Source organism: Dermacentor albipictus, unplaced genomic scaffold, assembly GCF_038994185.2.
Source record: "Dermacentor albipictus isolate Rhodes 1998 colony unplaced genomic scaffold, USDA_Dalb.pri_finalv2 scaffold_11, whole genome shotgun sequence".
Taxonomy (NCBI): Eukaryota; Metazoa; Arthropoda; class Arachnida; order Ixodida; family Ixodidae; genus Dermacentor; species Dermacentor albipictus.
In genome coordinates, this window is record NW_027225565.1 from 9835197 (window position 1) to 9861402 (window position 26206).

The window sequence follows — 26206 nt, forward strand, 5'->3', positions numbered from 1 at the left end:
CCTCATCAATTGATTTCTTCGTAAAACACATTGGAAATATCCTAGTTTGTAAGTAATATACTGACACGTGTATTTATCTTTACCGGGTGACCACGTTTCGCCGCCGAACAAATGTTATCGCACATCGCGGGACGCACCTGCATGTATCCGAAGTTTCTGGAAAGTTATCGATGCTTCTATCCGCTGTCTGTTGTCGCCGAACCTTGTATTATCTGATTTCATCGCGTGACGCGAATGGTGTAGAACTTTGTGGAAGGTACGCGGGTCCGAACGATTAGACTGGAACATTCGACGACTGCTGTATAAAAGCCGACGCGCTTGACCCGCTGTTCAGATTTTCGACGATCGCCGACCGTGTTCGCCGCTATCGTTGTGCTATAAGTGTAGCCTCTTTTGTGGGCACAGGTTCGCCCAATAAAAGTTAGTTTTGTGTTTCACAGTATTGCTACTGTGTTCTTTGACGTCACGACCACGTGACATCTGGATGCATGGAGGTGCTTGTGCGTTCATGTTCCGAACGCCCCCGCAAAGCCGCGATCCAAGCCCGAAGCCCGACGACAAAACCAACGTCACCCAAGACCAGCGTGCTAGCCGCCGACTGCAAGGACTGCCCCCAGAGCACGGACTTCTACCTGAGACGAGCAGGAAGATTGCCACCAAGTCCACCCCAATGGCAGCCCCAACGTCCCTCGTCGTGCTGCAGCAGCCCAGGGAGCCACCGACGTTCCGCGGTTCAACTTTCGAGGACCCGGAAAGCTGGCTTGAGACGTACGAGAGGGTCGCTACATTTAACAACTGGAACAGCGACGACAAACTGTGATATGTCTTCTTCGCATTGGAAGACGCGGCCAGGACGTGGTTCGAGAACCGAGAAGCCACCTTAACGACCTGGGAACTTTTCCGTAGCGGCTTCCTGCAAACATTTACAAGCGTCGTGCGAAAAGAGCGAGCCCAAGCTCTACTGGAGACCAGAGCGCAGCTGCCGAATGAAACAATTGCGATCTTCACTGAGGAAATGAGCCGTCTGTTCCGCCACGCCGACCCGGAAATGTCCGAGGAGAAGAAAGTCCGCCTGCTGATGCGTGGTGTAAAGGAGGAACTTTTCGGCGCAATGATACGAAACCCACCGACGACCGTAGAAGAGTTCCTTCGCAAGGCCACGAGCATTGAGAAGACACTTGAAATGCGGAACCGGCAATTCAACCGCCACACGAGCTCGACAAACTACGCCGGAGTTCAGTCACTGGCCACGGACGATCTGCGCGAGACCATCAGGGCCATAGTGCGTGAAGAACTGCGCAAGGTCTTGCCTTCGTCGCAGCCTCAAGTGGCCTCGATCACCGGCATCGTGAAAGAAGAGGTGCACCGATCGCTTGGAGTTCCTGAGGTGCAACCAGAATCACCACAGCCCCAGCCGGAAGCTATGACCTACGCCGCCGTCGCACGCCGTCAAGGCCCCCCTCCGCGACCGCGCCAGTACCCTGTGACGCCGCAATTCCGTCGTCAACCGCCGCCGCCGCCAGCACGCCCACCCGTCGCCCAGCGCACCTACGCGAGGAAGACGGACATTTGGCGAGCCCCCGGCCACCGCCCGCTCTGCTATCACTGCGGAGAAGCCGGCCATGTGTGCCGCCGATGCCCATACCGCGACTTGGGTCTGAGCGGGTTCGCTGTCAACGCGCCGCGTCCACAGCTTGGCGAGCGCCCACGTGACATCGCCGATTACCTCGCCGCTACTCAGTGGAGCCATCGACGGCCGTCCCGTTCGCCGTCACCAGGCCGCTACCTGCCGCCGCAGCGCCGACCATACACCGGCCAAGGCCGGGGCCGCTCTACGAGCCCATATCCGGAAAACTAAAAGCAGCAACCGATGGAGGTGCGGTTGCTGTTCGTCGAACTGATGAAGACGACGAAGACACCATCTCGACGACATAATAACGACCCGCCGGCGTCCCGATGAAGTCAGGAAGCCAAGACTACACCGACGAAAGACGCCTTGACGAGGCGACGTTCCAGCTTCAGTTCAACACGACGCAGACATGATCCGACGCCAAGACCTAATTGCAACGCCAGACAGAACGACCGACCTCGACGTGCTTATTGACGGCCACGCAGTTACCGCCTTAGTGGACACAGGGGCTGATTACTCCGTCATGAGTGGACACATCGCCGCCCAGTTGAAGAAGGTTAAGACTGCATGGGAAGGCCCTCAAATTCGCACCGCTGGAGGACACCTGATTACGCCAACTGGAATCTGCACGGCAAGAATAACCATTCATGACAGGACTTACCCTGCCACCTTTGTTATCCTCCAACAGTGTTTACGAGACGTCATTCTCGGTATTGACTTCCTGAACCAACACGGCGCAATCATCGACCTGAAGTCGAAGTCAATAACGCTGTCGGAAGATAAAGCGATACCGCCGGAGAGCCCTCGTAGTCACCACGCCTTGAGTGTGCTCGAAAATCAACTGAGCCTCCCGCCTCGCTCCAGCATTGTTATTTCGGTCGGCACCGAAATACCCGCTGACGTAGGTGTCATCGAAGGCGAGCAACGTCTACTGCTAGACCGTGAAATTTGCGTCGCAAGAGGGATCGCTCGACTGCATGGAGGGAAAACTGAAGTGTTGCTGACAAACTTCAGCCAGGAGTTCAAGCACATCAACCAGGGCACGATGATCGCGTACATCGAGGAAATTCTGGAAACTAGTAATGCGTTTGTCATCTCGGATTCCGCCGCATCTACCCCGACGACCATGGTTCCCGAACCAGACTACGACATTAATCCAAGTCTCCCCGAGAGTAGGCAACAGCAGCTCAGAAGTCTGCTCCGACGACACAAAGGCTGCTTTTCGACGTCATCGAGGATTCGACAAACAGCAGTAGCCAAGCATCGCATAATCACCGAGGAGTACGCTCGACCACTCCGCCAAAGCCCTTACCGAGTTTCGCCGCGAGAACGCGAAGCTATAAGAGAACAAGTCGACGAAATGCTGCGCGACGACATCATCCAGCCGTCGAAAAGCCCGTGGGCGTCTCCAGTTGTTTTAGTGAAGAAAAAGGACGGAACCCTACGTTTCTGCGTCGATTTTCGTCGTCTGAACAAGATCACGAAGAAGGACGTATACCTCCTTCCACGAATAGACGACGCATTAGATCGGCTCTGCAACGCTAAGCACTTCTCCTCGATGGACCTCAAGTCTGGCTATTGGCAAATAGAAGTCGACGAAAGAGATCGCGAAAAGACCGCCTTCATCACCCCAGACAGCCTCTACGAGTTCAAGGTTATGCCATTCGGACTGTGCTCGGCGCCTGCAACGTTCCAGCGCGTGATGGACACGGTTTTAGCGGGATTGAAGTGGCAGACCTGTCTCGTTTACTTGGATGACGTCGTTGTATTCGCCGGAAATTTCGGCGATCACCTTAGGCGGCTTGCCACAGTACTAGAAGCCATCAAGTCATCAGGGCTCACTCTGAAGCCGGAAAAATGCCGCTTCGCTTACGATGAGCTTCTGTTCCTAGGCCACGTCATCAGTAGATCCGGAGTCCGCCCCGACCCCCAGAAAACAGCTGCCATCGCAAAGTTCCCGCAGCCCACCGACAAGAAGGCAGTGCGTAGATTCCTCGGCATGTGTGCCTACTACAGACGCTTTGTCAAGGACTTTTCACGCATCGCCGAGCCGTTGACACGTCTAACTAAATGTGATGTTGAGTTCAAGTGGGAAACGCCGCAGGCCGACTCATTTGAAGAACTCAAACCACGCATGCAGTCGCCGCCGGTACTTGCGCACTTCGACGAGTACGCCGATACAGAAATCCATACTGACGCCAGTAGCCTAGGCCTCGGTGCCGTTCTAGTCCAGAGGAAAAACGGAGTCGAACAGGTGATAGCTTACGCTGGCCGGTCGCTGTCAAAAGCGGAAGGCAACTATTCTACGACCGAAAAGGAATGCCTCGCCATCGTTTAGGCTACAGCTAAATTTCGCCCTTATCTTCATGGCAGGCAATTCAAAGTCCTCAGTGACCATCACGCGTTGTGTTGGCTAGCGAGTATAAAGGATCCTTCAGGACGACTGGCGCGGTGGAGCATCAGACTACAAGAATACGACATCACTGTAACCTACAAGTCCGGACGAAAACACTTCGATGCCGATTGCCTTTCACGCGCCCCCATTGACCCGCGCCGCAAGACGACGAGAATGACGACGCCTTCCTTGGAATGATAAGCACGGAAGACTTCGCTGAACAGCAACGGGCAGACCCGGAGCTAAAAGGCCTCGTAGAATATTTGGAAGGGCACACCGACGTTGTCTCCAGGGCATTTAAGCGCGGATTATCTTCCTTCACGCTTCAAAACAATCTACTCGTGAAGAAGAACTTCTCACCAGTCCGCGCCAACTACCTTCTTGTTGTCCCATCAGGACTTCGTCCAGAAGTATTGCACGCGCTACATGACGATCCGACCGCTGGACACCTCGGATTTTCCCGGACACTAGTGAGGATACAAGAAAAGTATTATTGGCCGCGCCTGACCGCCGACGTCGCCCGTTATGTCAGAACATGCCGAGACTGTCAACGACGCAAGACACCGCCGACAAGGCCAGCCGGATTTCTACAGCCAATCGAGCCTCCTTGCCGACCATTCCAGCAGATCGGGATGGACTTGCTGGGACCCTTTCCGATGTCAACAACTGGAAATAAGTGGATCGTCGTGGTGACGGACTACCTCACCCGCTTCGCTGAAACTAAAGCACTGCCGAAAGGTAGCGCAGCCGAAGTGGCGAAATTCTTTGTCGAAAACATCCTGCTGCCACATGGCGCCCCAGAGGTCCTCATCGCCGACATAGGAACGGCCTTTACAGCGTAGCTCACCCAAGCCATTCTGAAATACAGTCAAACAAGGCACAGGAGGACAACGCGCGTACCATCCGCAGACGAATGGTCTTACGGAACGGCTGAATAAGACCTTCGCCGACATGCTAGCGATGTACGTCGACGTCGAACACAAGACCTGGGATGCCGTCCAGCCGACATTCGCTTACAACACGGCGGTGCAAGAAACAACACAGATCACGCCGTTCAAGCTGGTCTACGGCAGGAACCCGACGACGATGCTCGACGCCATGCTGCCGCACGCCACTGACGAGGAGAACCTCGACGTCGCTACCTATCTCCAGCGCGCTGAAGAAGCCCGACAGCTCGCCCGCCTGCGGATCAAGAACCAGCAGAGGACCGACAGCCGACACTACAACCTCCGACGACGCTGCGTCGAGTACCAGCCCGGCGACCGTGTTTGGGTATGGACCCCGATACGCCGACGAGGACTCAGTGAGAAACTACTCCGACGCTATTTCGGACCCTACAAGGTTATCCGACGTATTGGCGCTCTGGACTATGAGGTCGTGCCAGACAGCATTTCGCATTCACAGCGGCGCCGCGCACGATTTGAAGTGGTTCACGTGGTGCGCCTTAAACCCTTTTACGGACGCTGATGAAATTCCTTATTTTTGTTGTGTTCTTTGCTACGGGTGTTTTTATTTCGTTTGTATGTAGCATCGGGCGATGCTTTTTAAGAGGGGTTATTGACACGTGTATTTATCTTTATTGGGTGACCACGTTTCGCCGCCGAACAAATGTTATCGCACAGCGCGGGACGCGCCTGCATGTATCCGAAGTTTCTGGACAGTTATCGGTGCTTCTATCCGCTGTCCGTTGTCGCCGAACCTTGTATTATCTGATTTCATCGCGTGACGCGAATGGTGTAGAACTTTGTGGAAGGTACGCGGGTCCGAACGATTAGACTGGAACATTCGACGACTGCTGTATTAAAGCCGACGCGCTTGACCCGTTGTTCAGATTTTCGACGATTGCCGACCGTGTACGCCGCTATCGTTGTGCTATAAATGTAGCCTCTTTTGTGGGCACAGGTTCTCCCAATAAAAGTTAGTTTTGTGTTTCACAGTATTGCTACTGTGTTCTTTGACGTCACGACCACGTGACAATACTTTACTTTGTGTCTTTGTTATCTTCAGCGGTTTATGCTGTTACCTCTTCGTGCTAGTAATTTTAATTTATTGTCTCTTTTTTGTGTTTCAATGTACAATTTTCCATGTACAAAATATGTGATTTATAATTGTTCGTATTCCTCTCCTGCTATACCCCTGTGTAAGGGCTTGCAGTATCTGTAAATAAAATAAAATAAAACAAATATGCAGCTGGTGTTAATATGCTCTAGAGCAAAATATCTCAGCGCTGGATTTGGTGTATTTTTCTTGATCTTGAATACAGGCACGAAAGCACAACTGACCACGAAGGAAATTTCCACGGTGCCTCCGTCGGCGTCGACTGGCTCTGATAATTCGCCAGGAGCAAACTCCGCATAAAAGGACCTGTGTTTGAAGCAAGCGGATGACCCGACACTCTGGTAGCAAAGCGCATATGTACTCGACAAAACTCCTGCTGCAGAAGTGCTAGAACCGATGGGCGTCTGCTTTCTACAATGGTTCCTACACTTTATGTGTGAGGCATGCCCTCAGGGCTTTTGCTTGCGCACATGTGAGTGCTTTTGTGTTGTTTTGGGAAAGTCCCTGTAGCATAAGAAGGCTGTATCGTAGGAGACACAGAGAGACGTATACATGCGCAGCAGAGCATTTACGGAGCAGCCACCAGTGTTGCTTGATAGCATGCGGAAGGTTCTCGCGTAGGACCCAATTTTGTCTTCTAATATTCGAATATGGTGTTCCCCTGTCATTAGTCTGTCGGTTGTTACACCCAGAAACTAGTTACTTGACGCTACCTTTAACTTGTAGCATGACACATCCCACCTAGGGAAGCAATGGAGACTGTTATGATCCTCCTCTCGGGTGTGAGAGGCGTTCAGGCGGGCTTCCCGACGTCGACATGATTGCCCTGTTCTCCGAATCGACGACGCGCATTTTCCCCGAGCTGACACAAATGGATGCAAGGCAAGCCAAAAAAGCAAGAAGCCGACTTCCCGCTCTCCGAGCTGTCACAAAAGGGTGTAGGGCAACCCAAAAGGCAACAAGGCACGCCCCCCCCCTCCCCCCCCCCCGCTCTCCAGAAGCTAACACAAAAGTGTGGACGGCGAAAAGCATTACAACTCTACAGGCTCCGGAAGAAGATGGCGACGGCAACGGGAACGCCAGTGGTTATTTAAGGCCGGCCTGGCCCACCTGTTAGAAAGACCGCTCGAGACTCAGATGAGAGTCCCGTCCATGCACCAGTGAAGTGAATACAGTCTGTTCAACTTTTTTTTTCATCCTCACTATGTTCGGCTTCGCCGTCGTTTCTTGATTCCGGCGGTGAAAGCCCATCTTACCCGGTCGAGATTATATCAAGGCACACTTTTCTAGTGCATCGTTAGACCTCGTGCGAATAGAAAATTTTCAATATAGCTATCTGCAATCTTGCTCGTAGGACTGCTTGTGTACAATATAAAAGCATATGTTTTGCATATTTTCTGGTGATTTTTAGCCAGTCTTCGTACCCGAGTCGTCTTCCAGACATTCCCACTATGGCATTAGTTCGCGAGGCCACGAGTTCGGCAGCGGTGCACCACAGAGCAATGACTAATTTCTGTATCTTCTGCAGCTTTCGGCACGTGCCCATCTACCGAGCAAGGCATTGCTTCGTCGCTGGTCCGGTGCTATCAGCGGCCGTCAGCGGACAATTGCAAGCATTACAAGCTTCGAGTGGCGGAACAGCGCATGCACAAGGACGCCCCTGGTGGACGATTCTGCCTATATTAGGAGCAGCGCCTCGGCTGAATATGGCTGAATCTTCAGTTCGGCAGCAGTGCACCACAGAGCAACGACTAATTTCTGTATCTTCTGCAGGTGAGCGATATAATTTTCTATTGTATAAAGCCCGAAATCTTGACTGTGTACTGCTGCCGAACACAGCAAACATTGTATTTGACACTGCCATTGCTTTTGTTGGGTACTTCTGTAAGGTACTTGCTATACTTAAACGTAAATGAGTAAGGACGTGAAAGATATTGCCAAGGCGCTTGAGGACCTGAGGCGAGAACTAAGGACAGACCTCAGATCATTGAAAGAAAGTGTGAAAAACTGCAACGATACCTGTGATGGTGTCAATGAAATCATAAGTGAAATGAAAGAACTTAGAAAGGAAGTCCAAAGTCTTTCAAAGAAAAACAAAGAACTGGAAGCTGAAAACTGCAGATTGAATAAACGGATAGATCAATTAGAACAGTATCAAAGGATGAACAACTTGGACATAAAAGGAGTGCCCGAGGAAGGTGACGTTGTCGATGTTGTGAGGAGGATCGGGAGTACTCTGAATGAACCGATTGCTGATTCGGACATTGACATCTGCCATCGTGTGCCCACATCAAACTCCTCCGAAAAAAAATTGTTGTCCGTTTTGTACAACGCACAAAACGGGACAAAATTCTGCAAAAAGCAAGAAAGCAGAGGATGACTACAAAAGATCTAGATTATGGTGGAAACACCACACCCGTCTATGTGAACGAGCACCTGACCCGCTCAAACAAGATAATTCTGGGTGCTGCAATCGCTCAGAAAAAAGTAGCAGGATGGAAGTTTGTGTGGGTGACTGGCGGGAAAATTTTTGCCCGTAAGGACGAGCGAACCACAAGCCACAGAATTAGCAGCGTTGCTGACATAGAGCAGATAATTGTATAGAAAAACTGCACAAGCTGTACAGTACACAACAGCTCAAATGGAAGACATACCACAGGAATGCCACTATTATGAATGTGATCATTTCAACGAAAAATACAAAAAAGGCGAAAGAAAGTTTTCAGCAATTCATCTAAATATAAGAAGGGAATATCTAAATATGAAAAGGGAATATGAGAATATCTACCAACTCGCCCAACAACAAGTTCTACTAAACTAAATATGAGAAGCCTTAAAAATAAGGTTCAAGATCTTGAAAGGTTTCTGCAGTCATTTAGCTTAAAATTTACCATTATATTACTCACGGAAACTTGGCTGTCAGATGAAATCGAACCCCCTTACCTTCAAGGTTACAAATGGGAAAGCATAAGTAGAAAAAACAAGAGGTGGTGGGATAGCCATTTACTTAAAAGATAATTTACCGCATAAGGTATTAGACAGCACGTGCAGAATGGATGAAAATGTCGAGAGCTTTTCAGTGAAAGTGCTTAACACCATTGTCTGCGCCGTGTACAGGCCACCTTCTGGCTGCGTATCTGAATTCATGTCATTTTTTGAAAATTCACTTAGCTCTTTTAGCTCGGCGAATGCGTCGTTTATGATCCTTGGAGATATAAATATTGACACAATATCCGGTAACTTACATGCTAACACATTTCAAGACGCTGTTCACCAGTACGCGTGCAACAATGTGATAACACTGCCCACTAGGGTGACCGTTGACACGGCCACATCCCTTGACATCTGCGTCACAAACATAGATAGCGATGGTCTTTCCGCTTGTGTAATCGTGAATGACATCAGCGATCACCTGCCCGTGTTTTGCCTAACAAATGCATCCTACAAGAAGCAACATAATGATGAAGGAAACCTCTTGCTCCGCACGGTAAACGACACTACGCTGAACATGTTCAGCTGCCTTATCAACCAAGAAAGCTGGCAGGCCGTTTATGATCAGCACAACCCCACAACTGCGTACAAGATCTTCTTGGATAAATTCAACCAGTGCTACAATACAGCCTTCCCTCTGCGAAAGCAGAAAAAAAAGAAATAAAAAAGTTCGAAAACCATGGATAACTGCGGACTTATACAAACGAATACGTAAAAAAAATAATTTGTACCACAGTTTCATTAGCTCTCGTAATTGTGACATATTGACTGAGTTTAAAAAATTCAGAAATAAATTAAAGTTCGATTTGAAAAAGGCAAGGGATGATTATTACGAAAGAAAATTTTACAAAATTCGGAACGATCAACGTAGACTGTGGAATACAGTGAACGATTTAACTAGACGAGGGCGAAAAACGCATATCGTGAATGAAATTGTAATCGATAATGCCAGTGTAGTTGGGCAACAGCTTGTTCATGAAATGATTCGACACTTTGTAAGCAAAGGGGTATATAGTGGACAAGACTTGGAAGCGGATATTTTCATGACTACAGGGCAGGTTGATTCCATTATGCTTACACCAGCGACTCCTACTGAAATTGAAGCAATTATCATGACCCTAGAAAACAAAGCTGCAGGCGGAGAAGACGAAATAAAGGCCTTACCTGTCAAGTATGTCGCTCATCTTATGAGTGCTGTATTAACCCATATAATAAATGAGATGCTCACTCGTAGCGAGTTCCCAGATGAATTAAAAATAGCTAAGATCACCCCTGTCTACAAGGGTGGCGATGAGAAAAAGCTTACCAACTACACGCCGACATCTGTTTTGCCGGTGTTTCCCAAGATATTTGAGCGTGTTATTAATGATAGGCTTACGTCTTTTTTTCATAAACACAAAATAATTACGAAGTTGCAGTATGGCTTTCAAAAGGACAAGTCTGCAGAACTAGCTTTAACAAACATAAAGGACAAAATAATTGAAAATATTGAGAACAAACTGCTCACTCTGGGGATTTTCTTGGATTTAAAAAAAGCATTTGACACTCTGCAGCACGATATCCTTCTAAAGAAGCTTGCTGCGTATGGTGTTCGAGGAGTAGCACAGAATTTAATTACATCATATCTCTCAAATCGGTATCAGTATGTATGCGTCGACAATCTGGTATCGCAAAGATTGAAAGTCGAATATGGCGTTCCTCAAGGATCAATCTTAGGACCCCTCTTATTTCTTGTATACATAAGTGATATAACGTCCATACCAAACTCCCCTGAAATAATAATATATGCTGACGACACTAATATCTTCTGTACTGGCACTACAAAAGAGGTCATAGAATCATCAGCTAACAGTTACCTCTTACACCTCTCCAGGTGGCTTAAAAGCAACCGGCTAAGTTTAAACACAAGCAAAACCAAATATATAATTTTTAAGCCAGCAAATAAAAGAGACTCCTATTGTGTTCATCTGCACTTTGAGGACACGTTACTGGAACAAGTTACAGAGCAAAAGTTCTTGGGCGTATGGTTTACAGAGGACCTTACTTGGAATACTCATGTTGACAAATTAAAAAGTGAGCTATCTCGAGTTACTGGCTGCATGTATAAAATACAAAATATACTACCCACCTGGTTGAAACAAACATTATATTACTCACTTTTCTATTCAAAACTCAGTTATGGAATTTTAGTCTGGGGAACTACGACAGCTTCAAACTACAACAAACTAATCATTGTACAAAAGAAAATATTGAGAATGTGTGAAAACTATGTGGGTGACAAACGAGGACTCCGTGCAAAACCGCTCTTCATTAAATATAGCATGCTTAAAGCAGATCAAGTTTATTATTTCAAACTACTCCCGTGGATATATAAATATAGGCTGCACTCAATACCTGTCGACAGTTGCACCTCATACCCAATACGTAAACCACACTATGTAAAGCCCGCCACAAGAACTAATTACGGAAAGCAAACATTGAATTATCAAACGATTAATATATTAAGCAGTGATCACTTTAACGTACAATACACACAATTATTCCACAGCTTCAAAAATGACTGTAAAAACCTATTAGTGGGCAGTGGCATTGCATTTTCATTTTGAGTAACTTGTGCTCATTCCTGATAACACATGTAACCTCAGTTATGTTAGATTTTTCTCAGCGCTTGTAAATCATGTTTGCAATTGTTTGGGCATTTACATAGTGTATCAGTCTAAACCTTCGTTTTTTTTCTGAAATGTTTCAATGTACTGATCTACTTACTGTATGTGCTATTTATTTTCGAGCAAGTGATTCTATGGTTTTTTTTCTTTGTTGACTTCTGGTGTAAGCCAATTTTATTGTTATGTAATACTTATTGCATATGTATCTTCTGCTTTTTCGAAATCTATCCCGTTGAAGCAAAAGTAATGCTTTGGAGACATGTGTTCTGAATAATTGAATTTTTTGTTGCTGTGTGCTGTGTGTTAAAGATATGTTCGACAAATATGTATGTGAATGATATGTCATGCTGCGTTGAACTGTAGGGGCGCAGAGGCTCTGTCAGGCATTTTGCCTTTACCTCTGCCCCCTAAACGGAGAGAATCCGGGAAACAAACAATAAAGAAAGAAAGAAAGAATGGGAAAGAAAACAGATTCTTCTTAGTAAGCCTCAAAGACTATGCATTTCTCAAATATAGCACTGGGATGTATGCGCAGCGCTAATAAATGGATGGTGTATCGTTTGTATGTGCGGGCAAGGCAAATTGATATATCTAACCTCTACAAAAATAAACGAGAAGAGAGGGGGTTAAGCGAGGGTCCCGATTTTTATTAGTCATATCACAAGAAGCCAACAAACACTGACACCAAGGACAACATAGGGGAAATTACTTGTGCTTAATAAATGGAATAAAGAAATGATAAATTAATATAAATTAAAGTGGATGAAAAAACAACTTGCCGCAGGTGGGAACCGAACCCGAACCGAACCGGCAAAAAGGACGTTCCACGTCCGCCGCCAAGGTATGTGAGTGGTGGCGCTGGCTAACACTCCCAGGGTTCTACTAGGACGCATAAATACCCAAGAAAGTGGATAGGGAAATAGCGCCGCGGTAGCTCTATTGGTAGAGCCTGACGCGCGAAATGAAAAGGTTGTGGGTTCGGTTCCCACCTGCGGCAAGTTGTTTTTTTCATTCACTTTCATTTCCATTTATTTTTCATTTCTTTGTTTCATTTATTCAGCACAAGTAATTTGCCCTATGTTGCCCTTGGTGTCAGTTTTTGTCGGCTTCCTGTGATATGCCCTTCAAAAATAGTAGGAGCACACTGTTGTCAACAAAACATGTCCGAGTATCTTCAACAATGAACATAAAGAAAATAGGCCTGGGATTGTCTGCGTCTTTACTCTAGTGCAAGAAAAAAAAGTTCGGCAGCATGTTAGACTCCTGTAACGCGTGAAGGCGAAAGCCTGCTGCACACTTATGTGCCGTCTCGCATCGTCGCGTTGCCGTTTTTGCAGTTCGGCTTTTTGCGCTCCTTTTCGACGCTTAGCTGCGGCTTCGCGTGCTCGCATAGAGGGAAGAGACTCGTGCTAAAAATGTTTCTCTTAGACTTTGCGAAGCGTCCTCTTGGCAGTGGATTGAAACATAAACCGTTCTGTGTGTTGCATGGGTAATTTCAATGGATGTAGGCGCTATTCGCTTCACTTCAGTGAGCGCTTGCAGTCTCAGCCTTAAGGGGGAATTGGGTCATTGCAGTTTTTGCTTGCTTACGGGTGTATGAGTCACTGAGAAGGTCACGTGGTCTATTTTGTACCACTCGGCTAGACATCGCGTTTCTGTGCGTTGTATGCATGATTCCAACGAATGTATGCACTGTATGCTTTTCTTGTCTGGATGCTTGTAGCCTCTGCACTACGAGAGAAATGAGGTATTGCATTTATTTCTTGCCTAGGGGGGTATTTATTTCTTGCCTAGGGTAGGCCGTAAGAAGTATGAACCACTAAAGGTTTTGCCTTAAATATCGGCACACTCAACTATAGTTGATGTCTACGTATTGCGAAGCATTCATTATTTGTAGAGAATGGTTGTATGAATAACGTAACTGTTGTGTAGCGAACGGTTATGTAGAGATCATAAGCTGTATAATATTTATATTGAATTGAATTGAATTTTCATTCTCCTTGAACAAATACACAAGGAAGGAGTAGCCACAAAAAGCTACTGAGATTAGTAGCTTGATGAGGTGGCTGCCCCTTTACACAGCAGCAGCAGCAGCAGCAGCAGCAGCAGCAGCAGTTATTAAACAATTTGCATACAAATGACTGCTTTTACACATATGTATGGACAATGATTGCACAGGGGAACATAAGCATATTGCAAAATACAAAGGAAAGCTTCACATTAATGAGCAAATACAAGAAAATAGATAAATAAATGCATCATAGTCCACAGGAAGTGATCTCGCATTGTTTTTTTTGACAACTGTGACACATCTACAGATTTTTTGGCAAGATTATTGAGCAGAGCTGGAAGAGTAAAAGCGATTGATTGTTTCGCATAGTTCTTTTGAGGAGTAGGTATGTGCCAAATATTGTGGTGACGCGTAGTGTACACAGCAATATGTTCTCTTAATTCTGAAATCTCGCAGTAAAAAGAGTTGTTCTTTTTTGTGGCCGGACAGTATGTCTGGGGTAAACGATAATTATAAAAATCATGGACACTTATAACCTTAAATTGTTTAAAGAGTCGCTGCGTGTGAAAATCATATGGTACGTTTGCAATTTTTCTCATAAATTTTTTTTGAATTAGGAGCAGTTGGTTTAGATTCTTTTTTGTTGTTGTGCCTCTTACTAGGTGGGCGTAGAATAACTGAGAAAGGGCTAACGAGTTATATAGTAGTAGTTTTATACGTTGAGGAATGAGATGTCTACATTTGTTTAGCATACCCGCAGTTTTGCACAACTTTTTATGAGTTTCACGGATATGGTCATCCCAAGTTAAAGTACTTGAAAAATATACGCCCAGCACTTTCATGCATTCTACTATTTCAATCACATTGTGACCAAGTGTAATCAACGGCAAGTTTACAACCTTATTTTTGGTCTGAAGAGTATTGCTTTTGTTTTTGCTGTATTAATAAGTAAGGAATTGCACTTTGTCCATTTCAGTAACAGCGGCATTGTTTCATCAGATATCTTTTGTATATCGTTAGTTGTTTTACCGATGATTAATAATGTAGGGTCGTCAGCATAGCAAATTGATGTTACATGTGGATTTAAGGTAAAGGAGTGTAGGTCATTAACGTAAACACAAAATAAAACTGACCCCAATATGCTGCTCCGAGGTACTCCCAACTTTATGCCTTTGATATCTGAAAAAGATGTTCCTACTGATACGTATTGCTTACGATGCTTTAAGTAAGAAGCTAGGAGGTCATACGCAATGCCGTGTACACCTTATGACTGCAATTTATCAAATAGATTTCATGCTGTAATGAATCAAAGGCTTTCGATAAATCTACGTATACTGCCAGTGTTAAATTACTGTCTGAAACGGTTTTTAAGATTATTTCCTTTTGCTTTAGCAGCGCGGTTTCTGTCGAACAATGCTGACGAAATCCATGCTGGAAATTGTGTAGTAATGATTGCTTAGAAAAATAGTTAAACAATCTTATATACAAGAGCGTTTCTATCGCTTTGGAAAAAACGGGTATATATAGAATCGAACGGCTATGTAGAGATTATACGCTGTATAATGTTTATATTGCTAGACGCGTGGGGTATTTGATTGTACGAACGAGGCGTGTGGGCGCCATCACTCGAGAAAATAGGAGGAAGAACAAATTGAGCTCGCGCTGTGAATCTAACCGGTCAGCGCTGCAACCACTGTTGTAAATATAGCCTGTAAATTGTTGCTCATCTTACTGCTTCGTCTTTCGCGTAACATTGTGGTGGAGGTGGAACGTTCCCCGTCCTCGCCACGGAGCTCCGAAGCAGCCGCATCGTCGTCTTCTCAGCCATGGCTTCCGATGGAACCACCCCGTCGCCACATACACCTGCGGCGCCACCCGCAACGTACGTTACGGTTCCTAGTGTGCGTGATCCTGGGACATTCTCCACCAAAAATAACGTTGACGTCGACGACTGGCTCAGCACATATGAGCGTGTTAGCCAAAACCACCACTGGGACCCTACCATCATGCTTGCCAATGTCATCTTTTATATGGACGGGACACCGCGTGCCTGGTTTCGCACCCATGAGATGAGCTCTCCAGCTGGGACATTTTCAAAGAGCGGCTTCGCGACCTATTTGGCAACCCGTCAGGTCGCCAGCAGGCTGCGCGAAAAGAGTTTGCCACCCGTGTCCAGTCGTCGACCGAATCGTATGTCTCCTACATACAGGAAGCGCTCGCGCTTTGCCGGAAAGTCGACGAGCCCATGACCGAGGTTGACAAGGTGGGTCATCTCCTAAAAGGCGTCGCGGACGACGCCTTCAATTTGCTCGTCTATAACGACGTTTCTACCGTCGACGCCATCGTCAAAGAATGCCGTCGCTTCGAGGTAGCCAGCACACTTTTCCCGGCTCGCAAACACCCCTGCCAGGTGCTCTCGCTCCCCTCTTACCGCCACACGACCATTTCAAGAGAACGTCACACGTATCGTTCGCCGTGAGATTATGAGATCTATATATGAGATCACCCCTGACGCCCCATCTGCTTCCCAGTGCAGTGATATCGTGCACGTTACACGATTCAAGCAGTATCACCCTCCCAGTGATGACATTTAGACGCTCCAGGACGTCGCTTCTGCCGCCGGGGGATTATGCTAAACGCGTGTGGTATTTGATTGTTTGAACGAGGCGCGTGGGCGCCATCACTCTAGAAAAAAGGAGGAAGAACCAACTGGGCTCGCGCTGTGAATCAAACCGGTCAGCGCTGCAACCGCTGCAAGGGCAGGAAGGGCGTTTCTGTTGTAAGGAGCAAGAAGGGCGCAGACTCCTTGTCAGGCATCCACTTGCCTTTTGGTCTGCGCCCTAGGCAACTGTACCATACGTTGTCTGAATAAACTCTTTGACTCTTTGACTCTAAATGTAACCTGTAAATAGTTGCCCGTCTCACTGACGCGTTCTTCGCGTAACAATATTCACAATAAGCGAGACAATGTTTCTAATGATATATGATATAACGATATGAGATTGAAATATATTTAAACTGAGGGGCGCATACCGAGTGGCACATATTCTATCACGCCAGGTGTAAAACTGGGTATTGCACATACCCAGTTTTGCCCCAGGGCAGACTTGTACCTAACGAATTACATGTAATTAATTACTTGTAATCAATAAATTCAACGGCGATCTTGTAATTTGACGATTAATTTGTTGTTGTGAATCAGCATGCGCCGCTGACACGTGTTTGTTTGGTTTTTTTTTTGTTAGGGAGGATTTGTGTCCGTGTTCCTGCTCTCTCTCTCTATTCTATATAGTACGCCTTACGATGTCACACCAACAAGCGCACATTACAACTTGTCGACTCATTACCTTGCCAGGTATTCGACAATAATGTCCAAAGAATTTCGATTTGAAAGTAACAACAGTAAGAACAATACACAACGAAACGGTGACCGTTTCAATCATTGCTTTCATTGCATTACTTCTGCGCGAGCGCACGGCAGTGGCAGCGGGTGCCGACTGAATCATTTCCAAGAATTAACAACCATGACCTCCGATGTAGAGCGTGCGATGTCGGAGGCCATGTAGACGCATGAACGCTTCGTTCGTGAGTCTACGTTCGGGGAGGGGGCGGCGATGGCTCATAGAGGGAAACTTCAACTTGGGAGCAAAATATATCTGATAAAAACTCGTCAAGATAGTGCGGGCGTCATAGTAGCAGCGTGTCCTATCAATTGACAAATAAACCGGGAGTGAGCCGGAGAAAACCGGAGAAAATGGGAAGCTAGAAAGGATCGGATCGGGAGAATAGGAAAGCGCATCTACTCACGAGTGTAGGGCATCGGTAGCAGAAATAAGATAGCAAAAAGGATTGTTTGTCTTTAAAGCACGAAAACTTGTAAAAGAATAGTTTAAGTTTCAAAATCTTTCCCGAATATTTCCCAAGGCTTGCACTGTGCTCATCAATTATTATTTCTATAAAACATTCTGAACATTAGCACATAATTTTCTCAGCTGTGGAAGAGATCTTGATCGTAAGATCAATCGCCACCAGTCTCGTGTGAGGGACTAAGAGTATGCACAGGTCTGATTATTTTTACCTGGTGCCACATTTGTTCAAGCAAGCGACCACGCTGATGGTCCTCAATCTTCATGAGTATAGAACCTGCGTCCGATCACTGAATTCTTGTTGCCAAGCCTCTATGACGACTTTTTGCTCATACTCCTAAGCATTCTTGGGATGTAAAAAAACAATAAAATCCGCTTCCATTCCATCCTGGGAAGGTGGATGCATAGCGAAGCGGTCGCCAACGTTACACAAGCACCACTGCCACAAGCGACGTCCGTCATTCACGCACGCGTCTGCGCGGAAGTGCAGTATACATCCTCATCCTTCTAGGCTCACCGTCTAGTAAAAGTGACTTATTAAACTAACTGAATTTCTCAAAGTAAATTCCGCCAGAAAATTCGCAAAGTACGACTAACACATGAGCTACAGACACGGAAGCTTCGGACTCTAATTTGAAGGTACTATCAGCGTCAAATGAAACGTGAACAGCGGAGGGCGTGGCCGAAGCATAACTTAAGGTATAGTGCGCGCTGTCCAGTCATCACCATTGACAGGCACGCGCATCCGGTTTGGCCGCACCGCGCGATCCCCCTATACGGAGATATTTTCGTTTCTCTTCTGGTTCTTATATTCGAAAGCGAGAAAATAAAGATAATAGGGAACAAAAGCTAAAATTTGCACTTTACGGCGGGTGTTGTCGCACAGTTCGCTGAAATCACGAGTGCTATCGGCGCGAACAACGGTTCGTGCGGTGCAGTTTACACCGTCGTCATAATAGATTCGCTCATGTGGTTTGGCATTTGTGCGATGCATTCATTCTTTCAATCGGCAAACTTGCGCAGCGCGTTATCGCTGGCAGCCGCGATGATGGCTGGCGGGGGCATGCCGTGCGCGTGCGGCTGTTTTTTTTCACTTCCAAACGAGCGCCGTGCGGCCAAATGAGATGCGCGTGCCTGTCAATGGTGATGACTGGACGGCGCGCACCATACGTTCACTTATGCTTAGGCCACGCACTCCGCTGTTCACGTTTCATTTGACGCGGATAGTACGAGAAAGCATAATTCTGTTACGCGGAAACTCAAGGAGGGTTGGTTCCCTTTTCCAGCTGCCGTTTAAGGACCCCCGTAGTGGCTGCGGCCTCTAGGTGGTGGTACTAGTTTTGGCACCCGCCGTGGTTGCTCGGTGGCTATGGTGTTGGGCTTCTGAGCACGAGGTCGCGGGATCGAATCCCGGCCATGGCGGCCGCATTGCGATGGGGGCGAAATGCGAAAACACCCGTGTACTTAGATTTAGGTGCACGTTAAAGAACCCCAGGTGGTCGAAATTTCCGGAGTCCTCCACTACGGGGTGCCTCATAATCAGAAAATGGCTTGGCCAGGTAAAACCCCATAATATATATATACTATTTTTGGGTGAGCACAGAACAAGCCCACAGAAGATCACCACCAACCAAGGGCTAACAGCTTCACTGCAAGAAGATTTGATTTCATTTGTAGCATTTACATCTTTCTTTAGCGTCTCTTTCGGCGAGAAAGGAAAATTCTGTCTAGCTGGCTTAGTGCAGGTAACGTACTGCCGATCGTACATCACACATGGCGACTTCTGAACTGTGCTGGCCGTTTTTACCATGTATAGTTCTTCCGGTAAGATTATCAGGCGCATTGTAAGGGCTTTCGCTCTCCCAAGTAAAAATAAAAAAAAATTATGGATATGCAGACGTCTATTGAAACCATCTGCACCAACAGTATGTGTTAAACAAACCCTCCGCACGCTGCATCGCAAAAAACTGGAAGGTGTGAGCATCAACGCAATAGCACACTAGGATGCGCAGGGATACCACGCCATGTCATTTTGATAGTAACGTAGCACATAGCCAGAATGTCGCTCACAGGGACAGCTGCCAAAGCACCGATAAGGCTATCTGGCAGGGACACAGAGATGGACGGGAAGGAAACGCTGTAGCAAAATCTGATAGGATAGCGGCACCGATAATGGTTCCATATGGCTCCGAGTCCTTTTGTCTGCTCGCTGTCTGTGTGTTACAAGCGCTCGTGTGCGTACATTCAGGCGCAGGTAGTGCGCAATGGACAACCGCTGAATACGATGTGCGCTCTTTCCCAACGACGTATGTCGACGTAACAGCGGGCTGTGATTGTGTTACAAGAGCAAGCTGGGCAGCCGGGCGCTTGGGTTTGTGCATCTCACTGCGTCGCAAGCCAGCAGCACAGCACGTGCCGCGGTGCTGTGCGTGTGACAGGGCCGCGCTGCCGGCTGCGGTGCACTGAGACATCTGCATGCTTCTTGGCTTCTCTCTTCCAGCGTCACAACGAATCTCATCATGTGCATTGAAAACGTCAATAGACACGTACTGGAAATGCAAAGGTGAGCGCTGCTCCTCTTTATACATGATGGCGTTTACCTTTACAATGCCTAGCCGTGAAGTCTGTCTACCAGCGTAATACAGCAGTATTCCTTATTATCCTGTAGTAATACGCCTTTTTTAAAGAGAAGTGGTGACCCGTTGACCAAAGTGGGCTAAGCACTTAGCGCTTGGTAACCTTTATGTTTGAATTGCTCAATCAATGGGAACGTAAAAGTGGTATTCAGTGTGAAATCACACATGTTGTTCAGCGCAACAACGGTGATAACTTCTAGTCTTGTCGGGCGCCGTAAATGTCTTGTTATGCGGCAGTTGCTAATGCTCGTGGCGCGGTAGCGGTCCGCAAAACCAACATTTAATTCGCGCGAGCAAGCGGAAAGGCAAGGAGGAAGCCAATTTTGGGTCACTTATTACGTACGACTTGTTAGACGTTGAAGGTTCTAGTGCACATATGAGCAGAATTATCTGTGTGAAGCAGCGTCAATATATTCCATAACTGAGGTTTTTTTAGCGCACGAAAAGGGACGAGAGACAGTGGCAAGACGCGGACACAGCGCTAACTTCTGACAATTGTTTTATTCCACGAAGCAATTGTTGGGAGTTAGCGCTGTGTCCGCGTCTTGCCACTGTCTCTCGTCCCTTTTCGTGCGGTAAAAAAACCTCAGTTATGGAATACCAACACGCCCTAACCTGCGCTCTTTCAATATATTCCACCCTTATTCCCGTGATACCCATTCACAGGGAAAAGGCGTTGTATACTGTACAAAGAAAATTTGCGGATATGAAAATGCATTGGCTAAGTAGCATTGTAAGTTTGAGGTAATTACAGACTATGTTTCACCTCGAAGTGTTTACTTTGTCTGCCTGTTTGTTATACCGAATTTCGAACAGCGCGACGCATGAGAAACATACGACATGGTGCTCGTTATGTCGACGCACTTGCGTATCAATTATAGAGTTTTACGTTCCAAATCCACGATCTGATTATGAAGCACGCTGTAGTGGGGGACTCCTGGATAATTTTTACCACCTGGGTTTTTTAACGTGCACCTAAATCTAAGTACCACAGGTATTTTCGCATTTCGCCCCCATTGATATGCGGCTGCCGAGGCCGGGATTCCGCGACTTTGTGCTTAGCAGCCCAACACCATAGTCACTAAGTAACCACGGCGGGTAAACTTGTAAATGCCCGTGTCCGGTAATGTTCACATAATTATTCGAGTTACAGTGCGGCTTGAGGGACGTTTACTCTTTCAAGCTTCGCCGGCAATAACTACGCCTGAGCGGCAATAAAGCGTGCGCAGAGTTGACTCCACAAGTGTCCAGAAACCTTTTGGCGAGATGGAATGCAACTTAAAGGTGTAAAGTTTGGTGTAGTATGGCTGATGCTTCATAAACGACTATTGCCGTATATGCTGCAGCCATGGAATTCGTGTTTACCTCGACGAGTGAGATCGGCGATGGAAATGTCTTGCCACATTGTGTTCAGTGGCAGTGAGGCATCATGCAGCCGTGGCAGAAACTTCACAAGATGTCACACTTTATGGTGTTATTCTATATCTCCCGCATCTCATGCTTGAGCGGCTACCAGCCTCAAAGTGCAACCTTCAGACCCTCACATCTTAGTGCGAGAAATTGCAGGTTTAAGAACTTCAATTAACAACATCGTTGGCAAGTTAGTAAGTCGTGCAAGAAAACAAGTAGCGCGGCTTCACGGGACAAAAGTCAAACGGCACAACACGACGGTTGCGTTCTGCCGCTAAAAGAAGAGAATCTAATGAACAACATTTAGGAATGCAAGATTTTTTTTACCGGACTCTCGAACTTCGTCAGTGCCCTTGCGGCGTTTGGCATTCAGGAAGCGCTAGTGCCAGAGCAGCATCGTTTTACGACGAAGTGGTAGCATTCCACGCTATATGGTACTCGTGGTTATACCGAGCGTTTCTGAGAAGATTTTAAGCAATATTAATTAATCGCCTTTGGCCAATATCACAATTCTAATCCTTGGCTACATTGATCAAAGGGTGGGACTTCATTTGCTCGAAAAAATTGAAATGCATAATGAGTAACAAAATGTAACTAATTAATCTTTTACTACGTACCTTACGGCACATATTGTAACTTACAAACTGGAGCCGGGATGTTCGCTATCTCACGAATACTCAGGATGATACCAGTTTCTGGATATTAGTCTACGAACGTTGCAAAGAACTAACTACGTTGTCGGTCCAGTTACTTTCGAAGCTTCAACGAATAAAAAGGCGTTTTATTAAAAAAAATTATGTGGCTATTCAGCGGTAAATGTGAGATAAATGCATAAGCATTACGACGCACTTACTTAAGGTCCTGTATCCATGATTTAAAGAGCGTTCACTACATTGCAAAGCGTTGTCCAGACCTCACTCGACACATATGTCCCGCCTTAGTAACATCTTGGTGACCGCTATACAGTACGTTCATCTTCGGAACTATACTCAAACAGCGCGACTGATACAAGGACGCACAGCGACACAAATACCACAGAACAAGCACCAGCTCGTGGAGTTAAGTCTACTGATGGTGGTTCGGAGCAAACCACCATCCATTAGAAGTTATATATATATATAACTATACATATATATATAACCGAGAAGGACGGGGGTTAGCCGAGGGGCCCGACATTTATTAGTCATATCATAAGAAGCCAACAAACACTCGCACAAAGGACAACATACGGGAAATTACTTGTGCTTAATAAATGAAATAAAGAAACGATAAATTTATGGAAATTATAGTGGATGAAAAAACAACTTGCTGCATGTGGGAACCTTTCGCGTCATTGATCAGTTGCCTTCACCCAAAAAGATCATGTTCTGGTGACGCCTGGGGCAAAAAGGACGTTCCACGTCCGCCGCCAAGATCTCTGAGTGCGTTTGGGAGGATGCACAGGGACCCTATAAATGGTCTCTTAAGCCGGTGCACTTTAAGTATTGTATTAGTGCACGAATCGCTTTTCGTGCCAGTGACGCGTGTGGCCACGGTCCGAGTATCTTTGAGTCGGAGAACGGTCTTCAGTGCAGTCGGTTTAAAGTTGCCCGCAGAGAGAGGCGTTGTACATCGTATGTACACAAAAGGGGCTTGATGGTTTCCTCGCACCCACAGGAGTCGCACACCGGGCTCTCGGTCATTCCCAAACGGGAAAGGCTAGATGGCAGTTGTAGCCGTAGCGTGGCGCCCAGTTTATGCAATCGGCAATTGAAGGCACTTGAACTCCAGAGATCTTGTGACTTTTTGCGTACAAGTAGGCGTGCGACCTCGCCAAACGTGTTGTACGCGTCCGGGTGTCTTCGTGGGCAGACCGGGCAGCCTTGTCAGCAAGGTTGTTGCCGACGATGCCACAGTGAGCTGGAATCTATTAAAAGACAATGTTGTGCCCTCTTTCCAAAGCATGGTGATGCATTTCGCTGATGTCAGACATCATCTGCTTGTAAGTTCTGCGATGTAATACAGACGTGATACTGTGAATAGCAGCCTTAGACGTGTTGGACGTGTCTGGGTGTGGTCGTGAGCAGACCGGGCAGCCTTGTGAGCAAGGTTGTTGCCGACGACGCCACAGTGAGCTGGAATCCATTGAACGATAATGATGTGCCCTCTTTGCAGAGCATGGTGATGCACTTCGCTGATGTCACGTATCATCTGCTTGTAAGTTCTGTGATGTAATGCAGACTTGATACTGTGAAGAGCAGGCTTAGATTCACAAAATACGACCCATCTCTCTGTCGGCTCTTCGGTGAAGTACGCCATAGCGGCATGGAGAGCTGCAAGTTCTGGTGACGTAGATGTAGTCCTGTGTGACAATTTGAATCTAACTATAACCTGCTTATCTGAAACGACGAATGCCGCAGTTGAGCTGGTAGGTGAGGTGGAACCATTTGTATATACAGGGTGTCCCACATAACTTGAGGCAAAAATTTAAAAATGAAAGGCACGTCCGAAGCCAATTGAACCCAACGCTTACTATTCGAAATAGCCTATAGTAACTCAGACATACTTCTCTATCTTCCCCATCACTCACTTATTAGGTTTAATTACCCAACTTTTTAAACATTGGCTGAGGACCCCAAGTTTGATACGCAAATTCGTAGAGCACCTTCGGAAACCACCAATCGAGTTGTTTCCTTTATGATACGTGTCACGTAGTCCTGTATTCCGGGTTGCAAAGAAAGCCTGCGAAATATGAAAAAAAAAAAAAAACACGTGACGGAGCGCTCGCGTTGTGTTATCGTGCTGTTCTGAAGCGCGAGTACGGTGAACACTATAAAATGAAGAAGACATGAAGGTTAAGAGACGTGGGCATGCTGTTAGTTCATGTTTTAAATAAGAACAGCATGAGAGACAGGGACAAACGAAGACAGACATACAGTGCTGTGTGTGTCTTGCTTCGTTTGTAGCTGACTCTCGCACTGTTCTTGTTTTAAAATGAAGACATTGGTGTGGCAATACGCTGCCGGCTACTCATCGTCTCAGGAATGGGAAGCTTTCGCACAAATGCTCACCTACAATGGCGCACATAGTTGGTGCATAGTAGTAGTGAAAACGTCTTTGTTGATGGGATGGCCTCCAGACCTGCGAGGGGATGGCCGTGAAAATATCGCCACGCTCATTTATTCACTGGCGGGGCGTCCAAGCCGGCCTCCCAGATGTAAGCCAGGAGCGTGCGATGCGAGTTGCCCTTCAGCTAACTCTGTAGGCAGTTTGTATCTTTGGCTTGGGAGGCATGGGGACGTCTAATACTTGCAGTAGCTGAGCGAGTCACCAGATAAGTGTGATGTGTTCACCTTATCATCATCATGATGGCAGAGGGAGAAGCTAATGGTCGATTTGCTGGTTTCAGTGGTGCTGTATGAACTACAAGACAGCAGTGAAATTAGCAGGGCAAAGTTAAAATGTGACTCCGAAACAGTGTGAATGAAATCATTGGTATTATGTGGAGCGACACTACTAAGCAAAATACCAGGCGACAGCACAGAGCAAATGCCCTGACATATTAAAAACACATCTTTTTTTACCCGAGAATCTGTCGGAAAGGACCGTGTAGTGTGCCCGCAGTTGTTAACAGTGCCCAACATTCCCCATGTTCCCTACGAATGCCATTATTGACAAAATGAGTCGGTGTCTTAGTGTATCGTAATATGGGCATTCTGTTTTGTTATTCTAAGTGGACTTCACATAGGAGAATACAGTCACATGTGGTTCCTAATGAATGTATTCTCTTAAAAAAATTAGAGCAAGATAATTTTGCTTAGGCCAATGCCTTTGCGAATACGCGAAAAATATGCAGTTTGTTCCACTTTCAAACACAGTTTTTACATTTATGTCTGTCGTTAAGAGAAATTATCGTTGCCGGCCACTTCTGAAACATTTATCGCCGTGCTTTTGTTTGCTTTACGAGGAATTGTGTCTTTTTTTTCTATGATTTCGGTGTGAGGACATCGAGATGCATATTGAAACAGTACTTGACTGCATGGCCGTACTCACCCATGCACACTTAGCGGGAAATATTAGGGCGACAGCGTTAAGCGCACCATGTAGCTGAAAAACCGGTGTCGGCGCCGGCGTCGGTGGAGTTGTTTATGAGAAAAAGCCGTATATATTTAGGTTTATGTATATGCCATGGCTTGCTATATGACATGCGGTATATACGTGTTATATAGCTGATATTTCCACATTATTCTGTCACTAAAGTTGCTCAACCTTGTCTTACATTCTTGACGAAGTTATTCCTCGGAATTTTGAGAATGACAGCCCATGAACGAATGCCATGCAGCAAGACACCGACAGAACATTCCTTTTGTGTTAAATCTTTTCAGATTTAAATAATAAATATGCGAAACAATAGCAGAAACATGAAAATGATGATGATGATAATGATGATGGTGATGATGATAATGATTTAAACAGAAACGGGAGCTTACCTGAAAATGTTCTTTTTTTTTTGCGGCTCTGCGCTACCTCCGGGATTGGCTCGCGCAAGAGGCTGCATTTCTAC

The 26206-nt window shown here is 46.4% G+C and overlaps 1 protein-coding gene and 1 long non-coding RNA gene across 5 annotated transcripts in view; one reads left to right on the forward strand and one right to left on the reverse strand.

Annotated features, from left to right (window-relative positions):
* The window catches only part of LOC139051324 (uncharacterized), a 342324-nt gene that overhangs the window by 188616 nt on the left and 127502 nt on the right, over positions 1 to 26206 (reverse strand). The gene's annotated exons all lie outside the window — the stretch shown is intronic.
* Positions 19873 to 26206, forward strand: part of LOC139051323 (LIM homeobox transcription factor 1-beta-like) — a 287776-nt gene continuing 281442 nt past the window's right edge. For 2 of the 4 annotated variants that reach the window (XM_070528330.1, XM_070528331.1), the window contains exon 1: positions 19873 to 20180. In XM_070528330.1, coding sequence (XP_070384431.1) covers positions 20137 to 20180 — 44 coding nt within the window. In that variant the 5' untranslated portion in view covers positions 19873 to 20136. The remainder of the gene's footprint in view (positions 20181 to 26206) is intronic. The other 2 variants (XM_070528334.1, XM_070528333.1) reach the window with 1 other exon arrangement.